At 42.1% G+C, this 13,424-nt stretch overlaps 1 protein-coding gene across 1 annotated transcript in view; it reads left to right on the top strand.

Annotated features, from left to right (window-relative positions):
* SLIT3 (slit guidance ligand 3) overlaps nucleotides 1-13,424 on the top strand; it is an 802,550-nt gene that overhangs the window by 85,653 nt on the left and 703,473 nt on the right. Inside the window, exon 4 of the mRNA XM_073355953.1 lies at nucleotides 11,560-11,631. Coding sequence (XP_073212054.1) covers nucleotides 11,560-11,631 — 72 coding nt within the window. The remainder of the gene's footprint in view (nucleotides 1-11,559; nucleotides 11,632-13,424) is intronic.

Below are 13,424 nucleotides of genomic sequence, written 5' to 3'. Positions count from 1 at the left end.
TATAAGGAAGTCTCATACCACATGTTGAGAATCTTCATAATGGCTTTTCTGTCAAGGGCTTTAACGTTTTCTCTCTAGCATAGAAAAAGTGAAATAAAGAAGGATTGAAGTCACATGGGAATTTGTATAGTTCTTGCTGTTCATGCCATTGTGACAATCAGGGCTCAAACACCCTAAGGGCAGAACAGAAGGGTTAAATCCCCAAAATGAGCAACTGATTGCATATTGTATTATTGTATCATAAAAGTATGTCTGGTAAGGTCTTTTGTGAAAGCTTGTAAGTGTTATAAACGTAATAATCATTAGGAGATACGTATTTAGACTATATGGTTATGAATTTATGTATTTGTGCATATAGAGAACTGTGCTCATAAACTTTGGCTCCACCTCAAAGCATGGCAGTGAGCGATCAGTCAGGGAGAGGCAGCTCCCGAGCCAGGTGTTTACACAAAACCAGACTCAAGTAACAATCCATTGTGCAACCCAGGAAAAAGCAACAATGGGCCGTTAGAGTTAATGGAGGTACATTGAGACATCCCAGCTCTCAAGTGAAGAGGGGGTCTCCACTATCTGAATAACCATAAGTCACCATTCCAGGAGAGAAAGGAAGGGGGCAAAAGCCCTTTTAAAAGGAGGCTTGAAACTGAGGGCAGGTTGCTCTAGCAGCGCAACTGCATTGGTGCAGTTGTGTTGCTGTAGTGCTTCAGTGAAGATGCTACTTACTCCGATGGGAGGGCTCCTCCCATCAGAGCAGGTTCTCCACATCCGTGAGAGGCGGTAGCTATGTCGACGGCAGAAGCCCTCCTGTGTACAGTGCGGGTTATGTCGGTGTAATTACATCGCTCAGGGATGTGGATTTTTCACTCCTCTGAGTGACGTAGTTATACTGATGTAAATTTATAGTGTAGACCTGGACTGAGTTTTTCATCCAGAACTTGAGGGACAGTCTAGAAGGTGGGAGCTGCCTGTGAACACTGGATACCGCCTCTCAGATTAGGGGGTATGCTGGGAAACTGATTGACGGCAATAGGTACATTTGTATTAGAAAGAGAAGGGATATTATCTAATATAAAAGTGTAAAGCCTGAAGTTGAATATTAATGTTTATTTACTGTGTAACTAGTATATATGTTTGCTTATAAACTTTATACAAAGATTGAAACAAGTCACTATTGCATCCTTGATTTTCAGACATGTTCAGCTCCTAATAGTTACCAGTTATTCATCCAACTACCCACATGATCTGTAGGCAGACAGAAATTTGCATACCACTAGCACCTCTGAAAGTCGGGCTCTAGGTAACAGTACCATTAAGTAGCTGGGTTTTGTAGACCAGTTTGGCAACCACTTGGAAACAAAAAGAGGAAGATGTTTGAGGGCATCCTAGTTACTAAACACTTGAGTCACAGGAATAATGGAATCAAATATTTGAATATCTCCCTGTTTTCAGAATCCATTTTCATTTGAAATGTTTGTTGCCATTACATGCAACAAAACTTAATGTGAACACTCGGAATGTGAAAGTCTGAATGGACTGTTTTTGCATGAACTTGGCTTCCTTTGATTATCAGGGAAGCTAAAGTGTAACAGCGTGAGACAGGGTGAAATACTAAAATGCTGATGGGAGGGTTGTTTAAAAGAGTAACTTAGAATTTGTTTGAATGGAAAATAAGTGATGAATGGACATTGTGTTTTGTAGTTTCAGTGTAGTTTTGATGTAAGCATCTTTTTTCTAGTATGCAAATACATGTTATATAAGACACACATAATTATTTAGTGTTCTGTGCATTCAGATTTCCATGCAAAAGAATTACTTTTCCACAACTGACTGTAAAGCAGTTGGATTCCTGGAGGGCATTAGGAGAAAGTTATACAGACCCAGCTCCATCCTCACTGAAATCTATGTAGTACTATTATATAGGTATGAAGAGGACATAATTTCTATTAATCTGCATGCAGACAATGTGTGTGCATAAAAATTTAAGGCCATGTCTATGCTTACAAGCTTAGAATGGCACAGCTGTGCTGCTGTAAGATCACTCCTATAGCCGTGTTATGTCGATGGGAGAGGGCTCTCCTGTTGACTTAATAAAACCAGATCAGTGAGTGGTGGTAGCTATGTCGGTGGGAGAGCATCTACCGCACATGAGTGCTTATGCAGGCAAAACTGAACGTTGCTCTGGGGGTGTTTTTTTCACAACGCTGAGAGACAATATTTTGCTAACATAAGTGCTAGTGTAGACATGGCCCTAGATGAATAACAGTTAACAGATCAAGTATGTAGGGACAAAATTAGAAAGGCCAAGGCACAAAACGAGATTAAATTTGCTAGAGACATAAAGGGTAACAGAAAAAATATTCTACAATTACATTCAAAGCAAGAGAAAGACCAAGGACAGAGTAGGCCAGTTACTCAATGGAGGGGAGGGGGAAACTATAATAGAAAATGTGGAAATGGCAGAAGTGCTAAATGACCTTTTTGTTTGTTTTCGCCGAAAAGGTTAAAAGCGATTGGTGTCTAACATAGTGAATGCCAGTGAAAATGAGGTAGGATCAGAGGCTAAAATAGGGAAAGAACAAATTAAAAATTACTTAGACAAGTTAGATATCTTCAAGTCACCAGGGCCTGATGAAATACATCCTAGAATACTCAAGGGTGGTTTAGATTGGACATTCCGAAAAACTTTCTAACTGTCTGGGTAATTAAACACTGGAATAAATTATCTAGGGAGGTTGTGGAATCTCTATCATTGGAGATTTTTAAGAGCAAGTTAGACAAACACCTGTCAGGGATGGTCTAGCTCAGGGGTGGGTAAACTTTTTGGCCCGAGGGCCACATCGGGGTTGCGAAACTTTACGGAGGGCCGGGTAAGGAAGGCTGTGCCTCCCCAAACAGCCTGGACCCCGCCCCTTATCTGCCCCCTCCCACTTCCCACACCCTGACTGCCCCTCTCAGAACGCCCAGTCCATCCAACCCACCCCTCTGCTCCTTGTCCCCTTACTGCCCCCTCCTGGACCCCTACCCCTAACCACCCCCGGGACCTCACCCACTATCCAACCCCCCTGCTTCCAGTCCCCTGACTGCCCTGACCCCTATCCACACCCCCGCCTCCTGACTGCCTCCTGGGACCCCACCCCCATCTGACCCCCCCTCCCCAACCTCCGCTCCATCCAACCACCCGTGTCCCTGACTATCCCCCGGGACTCCCTGCCCCTTATCCAACCCCTCCCCGCCCCCTTACCATGCCGCACAGAGCGGCAGGAGCTTGCAGCCACGATGACGCCCTGCCCGGCAGGAACGGTGGGCCAGAGTGCCGGTGACGCAGCAGGCTGAGGCTGTGGGGGAGGAGGGACAGCAGGGGAGGGGCGGGGGCGAGCCTCCCTGGCCGGGAGCTCAGGGGCTGGGCAGGATGGTCCCGCGGGCCGGATATGGCCTACGGGCTGTAGTTTGCCCACCTCTGGTCCCGATAATACTTAATCCTGCCATGAGTGCAGTGGGGTGGACGAGATGACCTCTTTAGGTCCCTTCCAGTCCTATCATTCTATGATTTAATCTATTTTGCCTTTCCATTGAATTGTGTGACAGCAGTTTTCTCAAACGTATTTGTTACCCTGAACAATTCTTGGTGCTAGGTGTTTTGCAAACAGTTGTTTGCATGCAATATCCAAAATTGGAAATTTGATTCAAATGAAGTTTTCGAAGTATTTGACTCTGAAAAGCTGATCTTCTCTCTGGATATGCTTTTTCATGAACATTCAACAATATTAGCCTCAATGCTGTTGTGCTGATGAGTTTTCTGATCTGGAAACTGAGACTTTTATATTTGCAAAAACAGTGGGTATAAACTCAACTAAAATTAATTCTTTAAGATTGTCTGTGACTACTCACGGCAAAATTTCAATAGCCATTTCCTGGTTCTAGTATACATTATGAAAACAGTCAGGAGAATGACTAGCTTGGAATTGGCAATGGGATATGGATTCTTGCACCTCAAACACCGTCTGGAATCAGATCAGAGGCAGTCATAACCAGTAGATGGTAGTTTGCTGGAATATATAAAATGCATTGACAGTCTCTTCCATTCCTAATAGATAAATGAGTTTAACATAATTGCCATTAATCAAGTACTGTTGGTAGTCTCCAAACAGATGCTGAAAGGAATGGAACTGAAGGATAAATTTCCTCTGATTCCTAGCAGTTGTCACTCAAAATCAGAGGCATGTTGATGGAGCAGTTTTGGGAAGGCTGTGCTTCTGTTGCCCATGGTTTGACTGTTCCAGGGATAAACAGTACTCCAGTCTCTGGAGTTGCTAATCTGAAGCTTTTTGCACAAACTACGTCTTTTTAATGTAGTCTTGTACTTCCTTAAAACTCAAGTAAAATCTAGCAACGTTTTAGATAGAAGAAACATTTAAAACAAAACACAATTCATTAACCATTATCAGCAGCAATAATATATTTGAATTCACATAAATATTGACACAGAGTTCATGAACTAACTCAGTACATGGCTCAATCAGTCTCACTGTCATCAGAAGCTTAGTAAATAGACAGATCATACACTGTACCCTATTGAATGAAGTTGAGTGGAGGACCCTCCATTGAAAGCCTTCATGTTATCTCCCAGATATTAAAGTCAGAGGAGAGAACACAGTGAGAGAGAGAGAGAGAGAGAGAGATGCAAATTGACTCTGAATTTAAAGATATTAACTTTTTTAATGAAATGAAAGGAAAAATGGCCGGTAAACATTTCAGTCTGAAGGGTTGCTAACAGACTATAGACCACTGAAGTGTGGAAAAGAGCAGAAATTTGTGCAACTGTAGTTGAAATGTCAGAAGACTGAGATTTTCAGTTTGGCTCTGAGATAGCAACAATCTGGATGCATACCTAGACCTAAATATGTTTTGGTTACAGTACATTTCAGGTAGTTAAAACCCAGAAACAATTATTAAAGAAATCACTAACTCTGTTCAGGAGGGAACAATAGACTACTAAACAGTTTCTGGAAGGCAGGCACCTATTCAGTAGCAAAGTAGCAAGATTCACTGTGGAAAGTTGAGGTTTATGGGTTCTAGTCTTGTTCTTGAATTAGTAGGAGTAAAAACATACTAAATGGATATATATAGGTGGGTAGCCAAGTTACAGCAGTACATTTTGGTGTAACATTTTGTAAAAGACATATGTTCCTTAAACAATATTGTTTCAAATGCTTGTCAATGTCAGAAAAGACTTCCCACCATAGTTATTTGTGAGCAATAATGCACATTGGACCTGTCTGTTTTAACTTTATCAAAGAATCATAGAAGATTAGGGTTGGAAGAGACCTCAGGAGGTCAACTAGTCCAACCCCCTGCTCAAAGCAGGACCAACCCCAACTAAATCATCCCAGCCAGGGCTTTGACAAGCTGGGCCTTAAAAACCTCTAAGGATGGAGATTCCACGACTTCCCTAAGTAACCCATTCCAGTGCTTCACCATCCTCTTAGTGCAATAGTTTTTCCTAATATCAACTTAGACCTGCTCCACTGCAACTAGAGACCATTGCTCCTTGTTCTGTCATCCGCCCCCACTGAGAACAGCCTAGTGCCATTGTCTTTGGAACCCCCCTTCAGGTAGTTGAAGGCTGCTATCAAATTCCCCCATAATCATCTGTCGCCATGAGCAGAGGCTGACAGAACGGGGCTTTTGCAGTGTAAATAAGCCCAGTTCCCTCAGCCTCTCCTCATAAGTCATGTGCCCCAGCCCCCTAATCATTTTTGTTGCCCTCCGCTGGACTCTCCAATTTGTCCGCCTCCTTTCTGTAGTGGGGGGCCCAAAACTGGACACACTACTTCAGGTGTGGCCTCACCAGTGCCTAATAGAGGGGAATATTCACTTCTGTCAATCTGTTGGCAATGCTCCTACTGATGCAGCCCAATATGCCGTTAGCCTTCTTGGCAACAAGGGAACACTGTTGACTCATATCCAGATTCTCATCCACTGTAATCTCCAGGTCCTTTTCTGCAGAACTGCCAGTTAGCCAGTAGGTCCCCAGCCTGTAGCAGTGCATGGGATTCTTCCATCCTAAGTGCAGGACTCTGCACTTGTCCTTGTGGAACCTCATCAGATTTCTTTTGGCACAATCCTCCAATTTGTCTAAGTCACTCTGGACCCTATCCCTACCCTCCAGCATATCTACTTCTCCCAGCAGCTTAGTGTCATCCACGGAGTTGCTGGGGGTGCAATCCATCCCATCATCCAGATCATTAAGAAGTTGAACAAAACCGGCTCCAGGACTGACCCTTGGGACAACTCTGCTTGATACTGGCTGCCAACTAGACATCGAGCCGTTGATCACTTCCCTTTGAGACCGACGATCTAGCCAGCTTTCTGTCCACCTTATAGTCCATTCATCCAATCCATACTTTTTTAACTTGCTGGCAAGAATACTGTGGGAGACCATATCAAAAACTTTGCTAAAGTCCAGGTATATCATGTCCACCCCTTTCCGCATATCCACAGAGCCAGTTATCTCATCATAGAAGGCAATCAGGTTGGTCAGGCATGACTTGCCCTTGGTGAATCCATGTTGACTGTTCCTGATCACCTTCCTCTCCTCCAAGTGCTTCAAAATGGATTCCTTGAGGAGCTGCTCCATGATTTTTCTGGGGACTGTCTGTAGTTCTCCAAATTCTTCTTCTTCTTTTTTTAAAGATGGGCACTATATTTGCCTTTTTCCAGTCGTCCAGGACCTCCTCCAATCACCATGAGTTTTCAAAGATCATGGTCAATGGCTCTGCAATCACATCAGCGAACTCCCTCAGCGCCCTCAGATGCATTGCATCCAGCCCCATGGACCTGTGCGTGTCCAGCTTTTCTAATCTTAACCTGTTCTTTCACCACTGAGGGCTGCTCACCTCCTCCCCATACTGTGCTGCCCAGTGCATCAGTCTGGGAGCTGACCTTGTCTGTGAAGATCGAGGCAAAAAAAGCATTGAGTACTTCAGCTTTTTCCACATCATCTGTCATTAGTTTGCCTCCCCCATTCAGTAAGGATCCCACACTTTCCCTGACCACCTTCTTGTTGCTAGCATACCTGTAGAAACCCTTCATGACCCTTCCTGTCCCTTGCTAGCTGCAACTTCAATTGTGCTTTGGCCTTCCTGATTACACCCCTGCATGCTCAAGCAATATTTTTGTACTCCTCCCTAGTCATCTGTCTAAGTTTCCACTTCTTGTAAGCTTCCTTTTTGTGTTTAAGCTCACAGAAGATTTCTCTGTTAAGCCAAGCTGGTCGCCTGCCATATTTGCTATTATTTCTGCACATCGGGATGGTTTGTTCCTGCACCCTCAATAAGGCTTCTTTAAAATACAGCCAGCTCTCCTGGACTCCTTTCCCCCTCATATTAGGCTCCCAGGGGATCCTGCTTTTCTGAAGTTCAGGGTCTGTACTCTGCTGCTCTCCTGTCTTCCTTTTGTCAGAATCCTGAACTCAACCATCTCATGGTCACCGCTGTCCAGGTTGCCACCCACTTCTACTTCCCTTACCAATTCTTTTCTGTTTGTGAGCAGCAGGTCAAGAGGAGCGTGGCCCCTAGTTGGTTCCTCCAGCACTTGCACCAGGCAGTTGTCCCCAACACTCTCCAAAAACTTTCTGGAATGTCTGTGCATTGCTGTATTGGTCTCCCAGCAGATGTCAGGGTGATTGAAGTCCCCCATGAGAACCAGGGTCTGTGATCTGGAAACTTTAATTGAATACCTCAGATGTGAATCACTTAGTTATACCCAATATCTGCAGGAGAGGGTCAGTGCTGAACTAGTCTCTGAAGCTGGTGTGTTGTCTTAATGCTGCCTTGGGGTACTGTAGCTGAAGTTGGAGAAAATGAGTTGTGATACAGCCTATACTCTACAGACAGAAAAAGTTAACTGGAACCAGAGAGCAATTAGTGCACCTGGAGGGTGGGCCAGGTCCAATTTAAAATTAGGTCCTGCTGGGAGGAATTGAGTGGCTGAGTTAAGGATGACCTAGCTGCAAGGAGTGGGGTGACTCATAAAGGAAGGACTTCAGGGCAGTAGAAAGGAGGCCAGAGCCCCTGGAGGAGATTAAGCCTTCTGATCTTCTCCTAAGAAAGAAACTTTGGCAAAGGTCCAGGAGGGAGACACTGGGAAGCCAGAGGGACAAAGCTCCTTTGGTGAGCCTGGACAAAAGGATAATAAGACTCAGGTCAGGGAGGCAGCCCAGGGGTTGGGTCTCCAGAGGAAAACACACAGAGACTTTTGGGCGGGGCAGAGAGGAGCCTAGGCCTCCAGGGAGGCACCACTCGGTCCAAGAAAGAACTCTGTAGAGCCTGGGAAAGGGCAAAGTGTCTGTGGAGGAACGGACTGGGTAAAAGAGCCTAGAAACAAGCCAGAGGTAGGAAGTAGTGCAGGCAGGCAGCAGTGATCCAAGCGAGCTGACCTTAGTTGCCTGCCGCTGGTCCCTGGATTGGAACCAAGAGTAGATGGAGGGCCTGAGTTTCCCTATTAGCCACTGACAAAGGTGACATGGAAGCCTCCTGAGGTGAGAGGGACCACTGAGCCCAGTCAAGTTAAAAACCTGGTTTAAAGGCATTGGACTACTGTGTTCTGGTACTCTTTGTTACCCCAGAAGGGGTGGGGCTGAATGTAACCTGGCCAGAGGGCTGAGTCACAAGGAGAAGCAGACTATTGCAGGCCAAAGCAGCAGTCAGCACGGGGTGCCAGGGAAGGAGGGCGCATTATATGACAGCCAGTGAGTCACTTCTTGACAGAGTCCATTGACAGACCTGGTGCCCCCACTTAATCTCCCCCCCTTAAAAATACAGCTGTTCTTGTTCAGTAGATAAAGGGGGAATGCAGGATTTTTCTGTAGTCCTGGCAGGAGAACTTTGTGCTTGTTGTGTAGTAGCTTCTGGAATTATAAAACAGACTAAATGTATCTTAGTAAATAGCTTCAACTGTTATTCCATAATTGCTCTATTTATGTGACTGTTGCTATCATTAAGGACCCTGAATAAAATCGTACTCAGGCTTATGCGGATTTTACAAGCACAATTTTTTTCTCATATTCAGTAAAAACAGATGGGAGTGAGCCGAAAGTTATCAGAGTTTTGACTACATAAAGTATCATTCAATCAGCATATTCCAAAAAACAACTTCCTTACAGTGATGCTCTTTCCATAGAATTCCCTTTGGTAAATAGTATAATCATTAATAAAGTTAGAATAGTGGTGTTGAAGTGCTGGTCCCGGAAGTAGTACCCACGATGACAAATCTATCTAAAGGAAATTAGAAAGGTATTCAAAATGCCCTCAAAGGTATTAAGATACTTAGGTTTTCTTCTTCAGTTAACTGACAGATGTAATAACTAGCATGGATACATATTTGTGGCATGAAATGTAGCATTGTCGACGCCTTTCCACACAAAGGAACCAAAAGTGAAAATTGCACCATGCAATGATTCCATCTCTGGGGGTGGAAGGTGAGGGTGGTTATTAACCAGTAGGTTTAAAAGGGCAGAAGGATGGGAAGATTGGTCCCAAAACTGGCCAGGAGAAACTACTATTAAGAAAAATGCTATCAGCTCTTGGATAATTGCAGATAACAGCATCTCGGCTTGAAATCTGCGTGAATCTTAATTTACCTTCCAAATCATGTATTTTAGAGTATTTTTTCATTACGTACCTTATATAACTTATTTTAGATATCACATGTTGTCTACACAGATTTCACTGCAACTTCAGCAAACAACAACAACTTGATGGTTAAGTTAGTTAAAGCTGGTTAATGCTAGAAATGACAGAAACTACGTACACCCTGTTTGGCTATGTGCTATCACAAATCATTGATTTCCTTATAGTTCATTCTGCTAGTCATTTTTAGACTTAGACTCCCCCATCTGCTGACTAAACCTGTTCTGTGGCTTTTGATAGTATTTCATTTATTGCTGTGTTTAGTCATTAAATGCACTTGCATAGAAAACTAACTTGGGTGTATGTTACTGAAATGTACTGGGAGGTGAACCTATTGTATAACTTGTTTGTATTAGATATGTCCTTAATTTTGAGTATGTCCAACTGTAGGCAAATCTTCCAAACCCAACCTTGTCTGTTCTTGATATCAGGAAGAGAAGTACATATATGATTGCCTTTTTCCATTGTTGCTGGATTTATTCATATGGTAGCCATATGAAAACTCCAGCCTTTCAGTCCTAGTGACCTTAGACTGATCCCTAAGGAAGACCTTTCAGGCCAGAATGGTGGAGGCCTGTAATGTGAATAAATCCAGAAAGGCATGGAAAATGAAATGAAGTACTCAGCATCCAAGAAAATTAGAAACCAGGAATTGGAGGCGAAGCATCAGTATGTCTCTGAAAGAGACCATGTGGCTTTTGGGAGCAGAACCCTAGTAACCCCCATCATATCATGGAATCAGACTCATTACTACCGTTATAAACATTTGGGGCAGATTAGCCAAATGCTGTGTGTTGTTATTTTTCAGCTATAGAGAGACACAAAACAGAACTATTCTGTGGGAGACGGGAGCCAGATACTTAGTTTGAGCTTTGAATGTCTTTTCTGTGAGTTCAGGTCAATTGTTAAATTTAAGTAATATTTACTGAGCTTGTGAATGAACAGATATCTGTTTCTACTGTACATTGCAGTATTTAACTTGTGTTTCTAAAGTGGGTTGCTTTGTCTACATTAAGCTGATTTCAGTTTTGCATGACTGTTATAAAGATAATTTTTACTTCGGGGTGATAGATACTTCTGTAGTTGATGGAGGGCAGGATGGGCAAATAAACTTTTCCCAGCTGGCATGATGTGTTACTGAGTCAGTGCAAAAGTTGGTCAAATGAATATATTAAAATTAACTAGAAAATAAATATTAAAACAGGTCCCCAAAAAGTTATTTTAGGAGATACTTTCAGTAAACTAGGTTGCATTTCCAATCACAAAAGCCTTTGCAAGGATGCAGTAATCCCATTAAAAGTGTGTTTTCATTCTTTTCACAATAGTGCCCAGATTTCCAGAGTTAATGTTTAATATACAGTTTAAAAAAAATTAACATGACCGTGTACAGTAGACACAATAGGCAGTCTGGAAATAATTCCAGGATGGTTGGGATATTTAACTTGTTTTGGGATATTTAACTTGCCTACATTTTTAGAAAGAAAGATGAAAAACAGATACCTTCTGCAAACCTCTTCAAAACACTGAAAACTCAACGTGGGAGCCATGTGATTTGTATGTTAGTAAACATCCAATACAACTCTAAAATGCAGATACAGTTCTACACACTATAGCATTCTGACTTAATATTTGCTGTCTCTGTCTTATTTTGCAAGGAGCTGGCCAGGTGGTCTACACATGGCATGATGTACTGACCTTGTGTATTAATAATGTACACAAAGGCTCCTACGTTCTGTACTAGCTTAATACCATGGCTTTTCACATCCTTTAATGGGAGTTACATGTGTTGTGGAAGATGGAATAGGCTCCTGAGTATGAAAATTATTCTAATGCCTTTTTTGTGTTAACTGTCTTCTCTTTATTTATTTAGGCGTCTGAACAAGAATAAATTACAGGTTTTACCAGAGCTGCTTTTCCAGAACACGCTGAAGTTAACCAGATTGTAAGTATAGTTTACTTTTATTGTGTATGTGCCTTGATTCATTATGTGGATAGTGCATTTGCTATGATATTTTGGTTAGGTACTTTAGTGACATTTAAGATGCATCTAGATTTCCATAGTTTCATGAGGACATTTTACCATTATGTTATGGTATTTATGTACTAGAAAATAAATACATATATGAAGGAAACCACAAACTTTCTTTCCCTGTTTCATAGTTGATGTAGATTCAAAATGATGACTTCAGAGTCATTATACTTAAAACTCGCTGTGTAGAGTTGCAGGATTAGTGCAGAAGTGGCCACGGTTTGCTTTCAGTGTAGTAAGCTGTCCACAGAGAAATAGTCGATTCTTGTGCTATTTAAGATGGGCATATTGGCATAAAACTGGCTACCGAAATTGTAAAGTTACTACAGGGTGAATGAAAAGTTGCTACATTGATGTGGGGTTGTGATAATTGTGTTTTAATACGTCTTTATGCAATCAAACTATCCACTGAGGCAATCTAATAATTTTTTCTTCCTGTGGAAATGTGAAACACATGGTGATGGTGAAGCAGAATTTGGGAACCAATTCACTATTTTAAAAATAGACTCTTTGTCCAAGTTTTAAAGCAAAAGAATTGTGCAATGTTCAGCCAGGAGCAGTCGTGATACCGTTGTGAGGACCTATTTTCACATATTAAACTCCTTCGTGTTGTCAGAATTTCATTGTGAAGATCTTTGTGTGTAACTCTTGGAGCTTCTGACCAGCAGCACAGTTCTGGAGACAAAATCTCATAAGCCATACTTGTCTTTTACTTTCAAAATCTACCTATAGACTCTCAAGTACCAGTGTGACATAACTGCTCTTGGAATGCTAGCCTTGCTGCAGCTTTTAACGCTCTGGAAATATTCATTGAGTGGACTTTCTAGGACTGAGTGGTATTTGCTTGAGTTTTCTAAGATTCTTCGTGCAAGTGTGTGTAAATTCCACAGGTTGAAACTGCTCTTTAGTCAAAACTACACACTGCTATATACCTTGTTGATAGGGCAGCTGGTCACAACCACACCCCATTTAAACCATTCTCCTAAAGTGTTTGGGTTGTTGTGTTTTATAAGCAAGTGCCAGCACTTGTTAAAGTAAAATTATGCAAAGCTAATTTGTATGTAATAACATAATCTCAGTTATTTAAGAAGCAGAAGGTTTCCTCTTCCATAGGTAGCTATCACACGATCTGTGATTATCATTAGGTTTAAAGCAGCTTCTGCAGTTCAGCATGTTGATACAGTGATCATATCACACTTTGATAACACACAAGACCTCCTTCCCTTATGCATTTAAGATTCCTACAGCAAAACAGTGGTATAGAAAAATAATCTAGTTTAGTATTTCCATAATCTCAGGTATCAGTGAAGCAGTTATCTGCAGCATCTATGGAAAGGCTTTATATATGCCAGTACAAATCTTCATGTATCACTCCTATGAAGATATGCCTTAATATAAGGTGAAGGAACTAATCAAAGTGCAAGTAGTCAGGTATTTTGATATGAAATATATTCAAAAGTACGTTCCTTTGATTATTCAGATAATCAAGCTGTTTATTGTCCTTGAAAACTAGGGTAATAGTTGTGCTTTTATAGAGCTTGTGGGGTAATTATCTGAGAGGTCTAGCTGAGTATGAATTTGGCACTTCTATAGTGATTCCCCTCAGAAGGTTTTAAAAATGTTAGTGAATAAAGAGTCTCATCAGCCCCGTGAGGTATGCAGGTGTGATCCCAGGGTCTCAGTCATTGGTAGTAGTTGGGATCTAT

The sequence above is a fragment of the Lepidochelys kempii genome, chromosome 8 (assembly GCF_965140265.1).
Source record: "Lepidochelys kempii isolate rLepKem1 chromosome 8, rLepKem1.hap2, whole genome shotgun sequence".
In the NCBI taxonomy this organism is placed as follows: domain Eukaryota; kingdom Metazoa; phylum Chordata; order Testudines; family Cheloniidae; genus Lepidochelys; species Lepidochelys kempii.
Note: the sequence above shows the minus strand (reverse complement) of the source record. Positions and strands in the feature narration are given on the sequence as shown.